The following is a 14136-nucleotide window of genomic DNA, read 5'->3' on the forward strand; positions in this document are numbered from 1 at the left end:
TAGCTCTATGTGCACTAATATCAACATCCAGGGTTAATAAATTACCCTTTAATGTCTGTCAAACTTTATATAATCTATCTAAAATCCAGCTTGTGAAATGAGCACGGCTAAAATAACGGACAATTAATACTCCCCAATCAGTAATATACCAATCGTTAAAGACACGGACAACACTAGTGGAGATACCTGTGTGCTCCTTAGAGGTGACCCATGGGGTTAGATGTGTCAGTCAGACCAGGATGAACTCCTGTGTGGCCTTGTTGGGTCTCGCCAGAGCCAGCAGACACCTTCTCCTCCTCCCTTCTCTTCAGGCAGGCTGCTTTGGGGTTCAAATTCCGCTCTGTGGGTTCAGAAACAGGCAATTCTCTGAACACACCTCATGAGCACTGCAAGTGTGACGATGGTGATGATGCTGCTGCTAGTCATGGCTTGACTTGATCGATTAAGTGTGTTTTTGGTTCTTTATATCAATAATTGTGGCTCAGATGATGTGAAACAGACCCCTGTGACTCAGACAGGCAGTACCAGACTAAAGTCGGAGTTTCCTCTGGATGAACCATCGACAGCAAACATGATTGAAAAGATTAAAAATTTCAACCAAGTTAGGATCAAGCTTCCGGTTGAATCTGACCTCTGACTTGCTGCTCCAGGTTAAGAATCACAGCCACGGCCTGATGGAGGATGAGCAGTTTGGTCTGAGGTTTCTCGCTTTTCAGGTGCATCTGGCACATACGTCCCAGCTCCTTGAAAGCCTCGTTGATGTCTCGCACTCTTAGGCGCTCGCGGGCGTTGTTGGCCATCCTCCTCTCCCGCTCCCGCTCAGCCTTCTGCTCCGGATTCAGGTCCTCGTCCTCGGTGAGACTGTGGGAGGGAGCGCAGTTTTACTCTCTTTAACAGTGAAATTCAAAGATCAACGCGAGTAATTTGCTCCCTCGCATTGAGCGATAGAAAATGTACACTGCGATTATACCTTGTGCGTGTGCCTGCTCTGGGCGTCCTCATATTTTTCTCACTGTCATCATCTCCCATGTTGTCTGTGGAGAGGTTGTCCGACATGTCGTCCTTGTCTGGCTTCTCCACCTTCAGCTCCAGGCTGGACGGCACCTGCCCGGCCAGGGCAGAAGAAAGACCTGCTGTGGATCACACACATAAACTGATCCATCTGTTGCAACTTTAAACATTATTGTTCAAACATTGGGGGGGGTCATCTGACCTCTGAATGCTTCTACTTGATGGTTGAGTTCGCTACTGGATGCAGAGGGGGTGCTGGGCAGCCCGCCGTGGCTGTTGTTCAGACTGGCGCCATCGTCCGTGTGGGTGTTACTCTGCTGCTGCACAGGAGGGAAGCACATGTGACATTCCCCAAATGAAAGATGGGATCGGAACATTGCAACACGTGGCCTGGGTCTGTGCGCATGCCCACACAGGTGTTAATAACTGTGAGTGAATGAAATGGTTTTGTTTCATCAATCCAGCCCGTCATTCAAACCAAACTAGGTGGTCCGGCGATTGGCACCACAGTAATTAGTTACTATAAAATCCAGACATGTCAACACACTATAACCACAACAACCCAGAGGGCGTCTGATGAGACAAATGCTTCTGTGTTCCTTTTTACTTATTCAACATCCATCAAATAATCCAACACAAAGTCACTCAGTCCTCCCACATCTTTCCCTCTGCGCAACCAGAGGAAAGTGGGGGGAAATATCTAATGAGGGCGGAGGGTATTCTGCCTTTTCTTGTGGAATGTGATCCCCAGTCACTGTTGGCCTCTGTTAACCCCACCACGCTGGGACACTCCCCTTCCTCAGTGCAACGCTAATCTTTGCTGTGCTCTCAACAGGTGTCCAAACAAGTCTTTGTCTGGAGGAGGAGGGAAGCCAAGGCTCTGTCAAGAAAAGAACGCTGCCATTTTCATTGCTGCGCCTGATTACCATACAGCTGAGGACCTCTCTGTGGGCGCAGGCCGCCGGCTCACACACACATTTCCAATGATTTAGATTTCCTGTGTTGTTAAAAAGAAGCGATGAAAAGGGGTGGAGGGGGTAGAGGGCGGGGTGTCAGCCGGACTAAAAGCCTGCGGCTGTGTTGTGGTGCGGAGCTGTCTGAGGGGACCTCTTTCCACACAGGAAGTGCTGTGTTAGTACAGACAGACACAGCATGTTCTATCTCACACTCGCAGTCCGGGGAAAGAAATGAAGCAGGTTATTCTGAACTATCGCTCACAGAGCTTCACGTTTCACGGGTGTGCCTCCTTTTTTGAGACAGATACCCTAAAACGGGATGATGTTGAGGCTTAAGATGGTTCTGTCACTGATGGAAGAATAATAGTTCTCATTAGTAGGCTGCTAAAGAGTTAAAGTGGACAGATGCCATGAACAAAAAAGAATCCTGCACATTTCTTTATCCTCACATAAATAACTTTTGGATTCCTGTTGGGCAGAGTCTTCACATGCCTTGGCTCTTTAAAATGAAATATCTTGAAAAGGACGGCGGGTCAACCAGCACGATTTATACTTACACCTGTAATCCCTACTTCTGAAAGGTTTATACCTCGACCCTAAAAGGAGAGCAACACGTCCTCCACCAGCGCACTACTTTACCCGATTACGCCTGCTTTTCTCATTTCTCCTTCGCTCTTGTGTATACAGTCTCTCTCAGGAGGAGGCTGAGTCCGGAGCCAGCCATTACACTTATGGAAAATATGTCCTGCTGCATTTAACTGTGGAAAATGTCTAGTTTTTACAAATGTCAGTGGAGCAATGTCGAACAGGTGGCCAAGACTTGCAGACCAATGTGCCAAAAACTTGCTTTCTGTTGTTTTTTGTTAAATATATAGATATCTAAACAATGAATATCAAAGTTCTGATACCATGGCTGCAGTCCGATTTGGAACCAGAGCAGAGGCGGCGAAGCTTGCTCCAATGGCTGCTATTGGCCCATTTTGTGCTTGTCCCAGCAGACTGTGCATGTCACTGGGCAGACTGGTGGTGGAGCCCACTGCGTGGTTCCTCAGAACAAGGATTGCATCATCCAGCCTGTCCAGACGATCCTCCATTCGAGACTGGGAGGACCGGAGGGATTGAAGGGTTTGAGAGTGGGAGAAAAGAGAAGAGGGAAAGAGCAGCTTAGTATAAGCACATTAGGATAAAAATTTAAAACACTGATTGCATGGTTTGGACTTAAAAATAAAAGGCAACAAAGGCGGCTCAAACGCAACATCAATTGGGCCATTTCAGCTTCAGTAACAGTTCTTTATTATTCACATCACTCACTTTTTTTGTAGCAATTTAACAACTACATGGAATCTAAGACGATTACTTCTAAGCTGAAGTGGCAAAAAAAACAACAACAATGATGTATGGCAAAAAAAATAAAAGGGGCTAAAATTTAGGTTTCACTGTGATGAATATGGACTTCAGCTAAATCTAATAAGAGAAAGAAAAAATGAAGAAGTGCACGATGGAATATGGAATGAGTAAAGGCTGCATCTGAAAAGTACCTCGCAGACATCCTTTAAGAAAGACATGGCATCCTGGAGATGCTCATGTAACTGCTGATGAACTCTGTTTTTCTGGCAAAGTCAAATAAGAATAAGACAGGATTATTAAAAAAAGGGTTCAGTAAACACTCTGTGGATACTGGTTGGTTTTTTTTTTTCATTTACACAGAAAAAAGGGGGCAAGATGTGGAATGAAGCCGGCAGCTGCTGATCATTCACTTTATAAAGATGAAAAAAGTCACTGCTTGCACATTTAATAACTTTTTTAAAAACCTTTTTTCCTCTGGATTATTAAGGAGAGGATTTCAAAAGTTCAGACCCTCTGATACTGGCATCACTAATTCGTTTGTTTTTTTTAAATACTCTTCTAGGAGCTCCATTATTAAATAGTTATTTCTCCCTGGAGGAATATAAATATGTTGCAAAGGCCAATAAGATAAATTATGCTGCATGTTAATGTTCCTCTTTCACTTTGTGCAACAATGTACAATGTTTATTTCTACAAACTCCAGAATAGAACTCACCAACTGAATGATGTCATGAAATAGTGTCATTAAAATCACGTTAACTTAATAGAAATAATGACTTCCTACAGATTTAGTTATGGAATCTAAAAGAAATAATATTTAAACCTCAACTTTCCATCTGTCCTCCATCCATCCAACATCCATCCATCCAACATCCATCCATCCTACATCCGTCCATCCATCCATCCTTCCATCATCCATCCATCCATCATCCATCCACACATCCTCCATCCATCCATCCATCCATCCATCACCCATCCATCCTTTCTTCCATCCATCCATCCATCATCCATCCACACATCCTCCATCCATCCATCCATCCATCACCCATCCATCCTTTCTTCCATCCATCATCCATCCAACATCCATCATCCATCCATCACCCATCCATCCTTTCTTCCATCCATACATCCATCCATCCACATCCATCCTCCATCCATCCATCCATCCATCATCCATCCATCCTCCCATCATCCATCCAACATTGGAACAACCATTAATTCAGACCTAATCAATCAATTTCGATTCACCAATTTGGCTTCTTTTGTGGAAGACGCCAGAACCACAGAGGATCTAAACTTTTGTATTTCAAATTTATGAGGTTTTTCTGATCAATCATCAATAAGTTATTGATCCACCACATGACGATACTAGTATAACTAATACTACTAATAATAGAATATTACCACCACTGCCAATATTATTAATCATAAAATAATAATAGCAATACCACTAATGACAATCATTGAAAACAAACACATAAACTATGTGTTTACTGTTTCAAACTGAGAAAATAAAGAATTGTCAGTAGTTTATTCTGTCTGGTATCTTGTTTATTTGGTTTCCTTTTTTTTAACTGGCTTATCAATAAGTGAAAACATACTACGCAAAATCTTCTGCCCATACAAGTTGCCATTTATTCATGTAAACCACTAAAAGGAGCTAATGTGATAAAGTCTCCAATCAATAGTTGCTGGAGGACAACTGCATGGCTAAAATGCACCACACATGCATCAGGTCGCGGGCTGGTTGAAAGCTGATCCGTCGCTCTCGCTCATGGTAGCAAAGGAATCCTGGAGAAGTGGCTCAGCAAGCAGCTGCCACCCCCACAACAGCCCCTTAACTAAACCCATCCCTCAACTGTCTTCCCTGTCCCGGCCCGCGGAGTAGAGGACAGATGGCGAGCCCCAGGGGACGTGTATTGTTCAGTTTTGTTATTCCCCCACCCCCGCTTTTATCAGCATATTGTTTGCCAGACAAAAAAAAATCTAATTCTATTTCAGAACTATGTTGGTAACTTGTCTAAGTGAAAGTGGACATAGAGCTTACCAGTGAGTGAAGGGAGTTCTCATAATTTGGAGAGGAGGGAGTCTGTCCGCCAGCACGGGGCCACTGGTTGGTACCTGGAGGTCAGTGTTGGCATGATACCGTTAGAACACAGTTACAGTAGAGGACGGCACAGTTGCTGCTTCCTGTGACAACAGGTGGAAAAGCTGGTTTACACACACACTGTGAAAATCTGACTTCATGATTTTCCAATTTCTCGGGTTCCAAATAAGAAATGTAATTTCTAAGCTGGATGATTCAGTCTTCAGGAGGTTCTTTCAAAATCCAATTCCACAAATAATAGGCCATATAAATAACAATTGAAATATGACCTCTAAACTGAAAGGCATCAAACAGAACTGTTCCATTAGTCAGAATCAGCTTATTAATGCAGGATTCAACAGCATTACTACATGTTTTACTAATCCTGTGGAACCCGAGCAAACATCTGGAAACATCAGCGTGAGATTTATAGTTCTTTGACAGAAATTGTACTTTTACCTTTTACAAGGCAGCCAAACTATCCTTTGAAATTCTGTTCACAAATGTTTAAAGATGTAACAAATAATTTACCAGTTGCATCCATTTTAATGTTTCTTTACGCCCAAAAGCTCAGGGGAAAAAAAACCCAGCGTATTAAAGGTGACTTTAGAGAAGGAAGAGTCTCTGTTGTGGTTCCTCTTTCTCCCAGGTGAGCAAGACAGCAACTCTATATGAGCCTCTGCTGGCTGGCAGCAATGAAAAATTAGCCCGGGGCTCTGGTCCCCACATGCACCAGAGAGGGCTAATTGAAAAAAGCAGACTTGAGTAATGTTGCAGTATATTGGTGTAATCCAAATGATGAATGGAGTTTCAACAACAAGCCAAATCTTGTAGCCATTTTAATGGCTCCTCCTTTTTCCAAGTCCAGCGGCTTCATCAGGATGAATAATTAGCAAAACAACCTTTTTTCTACAATCCCAGACACATTAAAGTGATGTATGTTTTATATCTCACATGAATTTCATCCTCAGTAACACAACATGCTGTTAATCACTTCACTGTTGCACAAAATCAGTAACATTTAGCGAAGTCTTGGGGAACAATGCCAAAGCAAAATATGGGATGGACAGCACGTTGCATATTCTGTGGTGGAAGGACAATATAGGGGATCCCTCATTTAAGGATGTCAATGTCCCAATCATCAGCTGGGGAGCAGCCACACCACCACACCAGAGAAATATGCGTGTGTGTGAGGGGCAGCTGTCCATGGGGCAGGGTAACAGCTGAGGATGACGGGGCATACGTAGAGACAGCTGTCGCCACTCCGTTGCCACATATGACACAACTGTCCGCTAAAATAACACACTGGGCTTTCCCTCGTGTTCCATCAGTCCGCCGCCATCAATGGCTCCAACCTTCTATCGGCATCTTTTAGGCAGCCGATGTATAAACGTATATTCTATTCCTTTGAAAAGCTTCCAGTGTGGCTGATGCGATCTTTAAACAAATGTAACGTTTGGTGCTAAAATCAATCATATCGTTGTTCACATAAACAGCCCGTTTACAGGTCGCATACTGTAGTCTATACAAGGGTTACAGTCTGTTGTCATCAGAGAGAATGTACGTAAGAGATCCAAGTGCTGGTGCTGTACCTGGCCTCCCAGACTGGGCAGTGGCAGCAGTCACCACGGTACCGGTGGAAGCAGCGCCTGCTGGGGCCGTCAGGGGCGAGGGAGAGCCCACAGGTGTTGATGGGTTGGATGGGAAACTGCTGCTGGTGTGGTCTGGTGAATAGATCTGAGTAAAAGAACAAAGAGGAGGAAAAATGCAGAACTGATCATCCATTCATCTGGAGCCAAGCAAAAGGGAGAAACGACCACTATGTAATCATTTCCCATTTCTCCACATCTGTCACAGATGTGTTTAATGACACAGAACAGGCATCAGTCTCACAAGTGTTGGAGATGTTCTGGATGCTCTCAGTGAGAGGTGTGGCATGGGGGAGCAAACACGCCACATATTTAAAGATGCTATTACACAACAAAATGTGTATCTGTTGGCCTATTTCTGTATCACCCCGCACTGCCCAAAGCTCCTGTTTCATGGCTCCAATTGGAACCATGGAATGTTTCATTGAGTCATGAGCAGTAAAAAGGGAGATTTGTCGGCAAACTGACTCAGGCCATCACGTCTGCGTAAACAGCCAGCCTGGAAATACCATTAAATGAACCATATTAAATTCAAGGGCTGCAGTCGGACCTGCACGACATACATGACGACCAAATATAAGAATCTAGGGTGAAAAGGCTTGTTTTTTTTTCCACTGAGTTGAATTAATCAGTCAGGCCGAGGTCAGCGAGTTTTAGGATGTCATGTCAATCACCAGAGAATGAGGAGATTACCTCTTCAAAACTTCCACAGGGATTTCATTTGTTTAAATAAATGCTGGATTAAAGCACAAACACATCCCTGTTTTTCCCTCTTTTATAAGAGGATATTGTGCCATGATGGTACACGTCTCAGGGAACTCAGGGTTTAACTGGTGGATTTTGACTAATTAGCAGAGGAAAAAAGAGATTTCTTATACAAGTGAAGATCAAATTGAGCTTTAGGGAATCCTTTTGACTTTTGTAATAACGATCGAATGCACTTAATAATCTCCTTATTTAATTTTGATCTCTGAGCTTTTGGTTTTTCAATCAACTTGGAGCATCAGGCCAGAGGCTTGACTGAAACGTGTCAGAGAAGAGAGGAAGGATCGGCCTGTGGAAATACAAATTATGCACAATTCACCATACATTTGTTAATACCGAGATAGCAGAATTTGCCCCAGCTTGGCCTTTTATCTCATCAGATACAGAACTGGGTCAAAAATGGTAAAGAAAATTCATTTTGTGGTGAGCAGTGTTATATTCTCGCAAGACCAAGAACACGTTTCTAACCAGGTTGGTTTTAGTTGCTGTAATATTTTATTATGTCCCTTCTGATGAGGAGAATGGAACCGTGACTGCTGACCTGACAATATATGACTTTCTATTCTCTTTTCATTTACTGGATACTAATGTCCCTTTCAAAGTGAAACATGGCTCATTTTAAAGGAATAAATGAAGCTCCGCCTAATCATCAGTTACGCTCCTGCAGGCAGCATGGGGCCAATGATCACAGCCAATTTCAAAAGCGAGAGAACAAAAACTCTACAAAGGACAGCCCGTGGAGTTGAGTCACTGAAGATATAAACTCCCCTGTGCCCGTGCCCCCATCTACCCACCCCCACCCGTCCAACCGTGTCCATTTCACTGGAGCTTTGTCATGTTAATAGAATTGATTCTGCAAACCTTAAAGACTTAATCTCTGATTACCACCCTTAAACTCTATGCTGCACTATACATACACATATAAATAGGTATATACTGTATATATCTACTTATATTCTCTTATTATCACAGTTATGTGTATAGTTTTCCCATAAAGGTGCAGAATTGAGGGGGGGGGGTTGTAACCTACTGAGGCTAAAGCTTTGCCCAGTGCGTCTCCAGTCTGCGAGCTTCCAGTTGGGTTCCCCCGATTTGTAGCAGCTATAAAGAAAAACAGAGTGGGAGGATTTATAAAACGAACTCAGACAAATGAAAAGGACACAGCGCGGTTATTCAAATGCTTAACTCATTTCTTTTTAGAGTATGGTTGCTAAGCAGTGATTAGAAGTGGGGATCCTGCAGTAGACATTCTGGGTGGGTGCCTGAACTATTAACAGGAGTGCATACCCATGACACCCTCAGTTGTGGTGGCGGACGGGGTGTGAGCGGCGGTGACGAATGGCGAAGTGCTGGTGTTGCTTCGGTGGAAACTTGACATGGGAGGAAGACTGGCATTGATGTCTGGAGAGACCGAGTGTGCGGGGTAACTCTAGAAGATGAAAAACAAAAAGGCTCTATTTTTAGACTCAAACGTGGATGCACATGTATGAAGAAGAATGTGTTGACTCATTTGCTGAATTCTACATTCTCCTCTGACATCTCCCAGCCTGATCTGAAGTAAAAGTTATTGGGTTTGAGGGGGATGGTGTGTGATTAAGAGAGGAAAAGCATCTGCAGCCTCCCTGTGAGGCCTCACCAGCTGAACCCAGACCAGCAGAAGAGACCAGATCAAACGCAGAGAAGGTCAGCTGATAATAACCAGACAGATATTTAGGAGACAAAGACCCACTGTGCTCTCTGACTGGAGCACTGGCAAAGAACTTACTTGCTACATCTACTTCACAGGACCACACTGGAAAAATCCGACATAACAAGTATTTTCTAGAGGTTATTCATCCAAGGTGCCACAAAGTTGCTTACCAAGCGGTCATGTGAGTGCAGGTTGCTGTAGTTTCCTGACTGGGGCATGTGAGAGGAAGATGCTGCGAGCATTCCTCCATAACTGGGCTGACTGATCCCATTGGATGAGTTCCAGGGGTCAGAAGAACTGTGGGTACCATCTAAAATAAAACGTAGTTTCAATACAATGTTGCATAAATAAAAAAAAACAACTTGTGTTTAGCACAGAACATGCTGGAGGCTGAACTCCAAACGTATTTAAGTCATTTAAAAATAACAATAAAAGTCTGAGTGAAACATGATGCTTGTCCTGAACATAGCTGAGATAAACCCCTAATAGGTCTGCTTTATTCTCTTATCCAGATCAAGATTTCTGTCATCATTTTGCTGAACAAAAAGAAAAAGACGTGAATTAAAAGACATTTTGAAAAGTGTAACAGGCCATTAAGAACAAGAACCTGTTCATTAAAGTGACCCGGGTGGCTTTGAAGTGGCATATTTTTCAGTCTCATTAACATCATTGTCAAGAGACCAACGATGACAGTGTCTGTCAACAGACCGGCAATAGAGCCTCTGCTCAGGGATATTTGTACAGTATACATCATATTTACAGGCAAGGCCAACTACCCTGTCTTTATAACTTCATAACTCCAGCTGGCAATGCAAGGAAAATGGGCGCAGGCAGGTTATAAAGGATAAAACTACAGCACAGTTGAGGCTTTACAGGTCTCTGAGGTTCAACTATTATATATTATATAACTATTCCTCTATTAATATGCTGCCCACTCATGTCTGTGGTATCCTAAACTCCCAATCTCTTCATAAATAACATCTTTAAGTTTGAATATTGGAAAATGCATTTAACTTACCAAAGAAAGTGCTTGCAAACATACTGCTGGATGGTTTAGGAGATGAGTAGGAGGGTGAATCTCTGTTGAAGTCTTCTGAGCTTGGAGATGGAGCATATACCTGCCACAAAAAAGACACATTATAGGGAGCAGCCCTTTGATACAGCAAAGAATGCATATGTTATGTTATCTAACCCAATCCCCTCTTTTTCTCAGACACACACATGCGCACACACCCTTCAGAGTTGAAGGCAATCAAGCACACAGGGTAAGAGTGAGTTACTAGTCGTATTTTCATTTTAGATCGACTCAACCTCTAATTTCAGTATAATGACACCCACTCACATCCTTGGATAAATGCCTGCAATTACAGCGTTCACAGAACGCTAAAAATCACATTAGTGGAAGAAAGAACATCTATTGTTTTCATTTCACTGGTAGTGGTAAGAGAAGGGGTAAAATAGGTGACTGTTTAACTGTATGACGAAGCAGCCTAAGGCCGAGCGTGTCCCCACCATCTCCAGCCGCCCCGGCCAGACCGGTCAACTCCAAATTCTCCTGCCCGGTACCCCCTGCTGGGCGGTTTCACTTCAAAGACTTTACCTGTTGCTTTCCTGACAGACACCGCTTATTTCATTTAATGTTTCCACGTAATGATAGAAAATGAGGCGTAATTAATGCATGTAAATTGGATCCCACACTCGCACACATATGAACACAATGTAAACACCGGTCTGATGGGGGTGTGCTGGTGAGGCTGGACTCCAGCATGTCGTTGTCTGGGAGTGTAATTAAAGTAGCCTGGGAGGGGGGAGCTCTCATGGGTCCTCTGGCTTACATATGTGACTTAGGCTGATAGTGGTTCCATGGAGATCACAGGTTAGCTCCACACAGGAGCCTGGGCTTTTGTCTTTTGCCTCTGTCAGACACTCAATGGGCAGCATATGGCGCTGGATAATGCTAATTGTCCTTTTTACCCTGGGCTAACCAGTCAAAGCATTAATAAACCATCCAAAACACTGGGTGCCCCAGTCTGCCAATGTACCGAGGGGAGGGCCCGGCTGGGTCTCCTTTTACAAGGTTATTAATTATAAGCTGTCACTCACACGGATCAGCACACTGACACAGTCCAGATCCTCACCAATATTTTGGAGGATCAGTGTTTTCTTTGTTTTAATTATTATTGCGCTTGCATCTATATATTGAAACTAGTAAACTAGTATCTCTTCAGACGTCCTTTACAAACTCATTAAAAACTCCCCTGAAAAATTAAATGTCAATTAATCAAATTGACAATGATCAAATTCATACAGTAATTAGTTTATAATTGGCTTTTACTCATGGCTTCTACTGGTGTATGTCCCCAAATGGAAGCCAATTATACATCCTGCTAGGTGAATGATGAGCGATTAAAACACGGCAATGATTTATGGTTTATTCAGTAAAAATAGAGTAACCAGGCGAGGGACGTGACTTGGCACAAATACTCCTTCATTAACTATTTAACGTGCACTGTAACCGCAGTATATGATACACCCACGCCTATTTACTCAACTCTTACACTGAAGAGTACGAGAGTGCTTATATTTTCAGGTTTCACACTTAAAAGGGCGGTTTCTCTGAAACAAAACGGGATAAAAAGGTCTAAAAAATCACCACAGTACTTTCACTTCCATTTTTGATTTTGCTAATAGGCAGCTAAAGAAAGATCAGTGGGTTTTTCCATCTGGTACCCAGCCACCAGTTTACAAGCCAATGGCCCACAGTGATTTCCACCAGTGCTCCAGATGGAGAACATGCAACACAACTCTGCATCTTAACAAATTAATGGGTTTAATTGCCGCAAAGGAAAAAAAAGAGAAATGCCGTGCTTGTTATTTAACAACTGCTTTTGATCATAACATTTGCACATCTCTGTCCACATGCTATCAATTTCCCTTCCATCACAACTGCAACACAAGCCTGTTAGCACTTAATATGAAAGAAGATCAAAGCCGTCCGATCCTCACAAGAAACAGAGGAAATGATGTGATGGGTTTTAAAAAATGGAAACAATATCTTAGATCTTGGATTGTACATTCAGTACAGCAGTAAAAGACCAACCGTTACGTTGCTCTCATGCTAGCCTTATGTAACCGCGAGCTTAGCCCAGGCCATGACAGGTGTAATCGGACTTTCTTATGACGGGATCATCACTTAAGGATTACTGGAATGTATTGCAAAGCTTATACGGCTATTGACGGGACGTCCCAGAGCTGAATCAGCTTGAAAAAGAACTTGAATGTCATTCTTCACAACATTACTCATACAAAAAGAAGTTCTTTTAAGTGAACATATTAAAAGTTACGGTCAAAATAATACTAAAATCATAAAATCCGTTTCACCCTCACAGGGCAGCAATCTCACGCACATGTGTTTACATGTGCGTGCACGTGCACACAAACGCTGATTTGTGTATTTACAATTAAAGTATTCTCAGAAAAAAAAAAAGCTTTAGAGCAACCGAATCAAAGAGGTCGTTAGAGAGAAGTTCAGGAATCACATTAGGCTCCCTGCGGTGTCCAAAATGCCAATGTGATTAAAAACAGATGGAATAACAGCAATATAGTGCTTAGAGCTCAATCTGCAAACAGAAAAGTCTGAACTCAACAGGCAGCCTCTTTCCCTTAATCATTCCCAGACTCCCACTTGTTATTATTTCAGCGCAGCCGAACAGCCGAACCAACCAGCCAGTAAAAATAAATCCAAAGCAAAAAAGGAAAAAAAAGTTCTTTTGCCACGCAGTTTTCATTCACCCCATGAGACAGTTTAAAACTGCATCACGGCGTAGCCTTGGACGGTGGCGTTGCGTTGCTGGAGTGTAAAGAGTTCTAATTAGGTGTACAGAATATGATGGACATTTTGATGAAATCTTTGAAGGCGACGCTGATGCTGGCTGTATTTACACAAACATGCATGTGCCTTTTATTTAAGAGTAAAAGTGCAAAAATTAGAGATGTAAGTCAGCTGGACAAACTCAGAGGAAATTTCTCCCTTCGTCACATTTGCTGTTACTATCTTTCCCTCTTTCTCTCACACGCACACAGATGAACTTTGTCTAGCATATATATAAATATATATTTATATATACACACATATACATTCAAAGACACTACTCACCGATTTCCCATTGTAGTAATACATCAACGAGTTACTGCCCATTCCAGGGACAGGGTAGGCGCAATACATGATAGCTTTTACAACTGAAGCGGACCAGATATGCTACAGCAGCGCACTCGGCTTCCTCTCTACACATGCATTCAAACCGCTCAAAAGGGACTAATAATTCTTCCAGTACTGGCCTCCACACACGACCCACTCAGAAGAAACTTATGCAAAGCAGGACCGTACCATTCTGCCCTTGGAATGAGGGGGTGGCTGTCAGAAGGGAGTGGCTCACATGGTACATTCCTCCCTTAAGCCTCTAAGTGCTGAGGCAAAGAGGAAAAGGGTGGAGGGGGAGAAAGGGAGGCGAAGGGGAGTGGGCATAAAAAAAAGATAAAAGGAAGTGGGTGGAGGAGAGAATAAATGTGAATGATTAAATGCCTTAGAAAAAAGAAAGGGAGAGAGAACTCTGGGCAGAAACAAAAGAGCGT

General features: G+C 42.9%; 1 protein-coding gene across 11 annotated transcripts in view; it reads right to left on the minus strand.

The window, feature by feature from the left end:
* tcf12 (transcription factor 12) overlaps positions 1-14136 on the minus strand; it is a 41980-nt gene that overhangs the window by 2614 nt on the left and 25230 nt on the right. For 5 of the 11 annotated variants that reach the window (XM_057016784.1, XM_057016792.1, XM_057016801.1 and 2 more), the window contains 12 exons: positions 10523-10622; positions 9675-9814; positions 9102-9243; positions 8845-8915; positions 6993-7137; positions 5362-5435; positions 3506-3577; positions 2876-3067; positions 1214-1331; positions 971-1133; positions 632-861; positions 187-340 (listed from right to left, as the gene is read on the minus strand). In XM_057016784.1, coding sequence (XP_056872764.1) covers positions 198-340; positions 632-861; positions 971-1133; positions 1214-1331; positions 2876-3067; positions 3506-3577; positions 5362-5435; positions 6993-7137; positions 8845-8915; positions 9102-9243; positions 9675-9814; positions 10523-10622 — 1590 coding nt within the window. In that variant the 3' untranslated portion in view covers positions 187-197. The remainder of the gene's footprint in view (positions 1-186; positions 341-631; positions 862-970; positions 1134-1213; positions 1332-2875; positions 3068-3505; positions 3578-5361; positions 5436-6992; positions 7138-8844; positions 8916-9101; positions 9244-9674; positions 9815-10522; positions 10623-14136) is intronic. The other 6 variants (XM_057016820.1, XM_057016811.1, XM_057016818.1 and 3 more) reach the window with 6 other exon arrangements.

Source organism: Takifugu flavidus, chromosome 2 (assembly GCF_003711565.1).
Source record: "Takifugu flavidus isolate HTHZ2018 chromosome 2, ASM371156v2, whole genome shotgun sequence".
NCBI classification, from domain to species: Eukaryota; Metazoa; Chordata; class Actinopteri; order Tetraodontiformes; family Tetraodontidae; genus Takifugu; species Takifugu flavidus.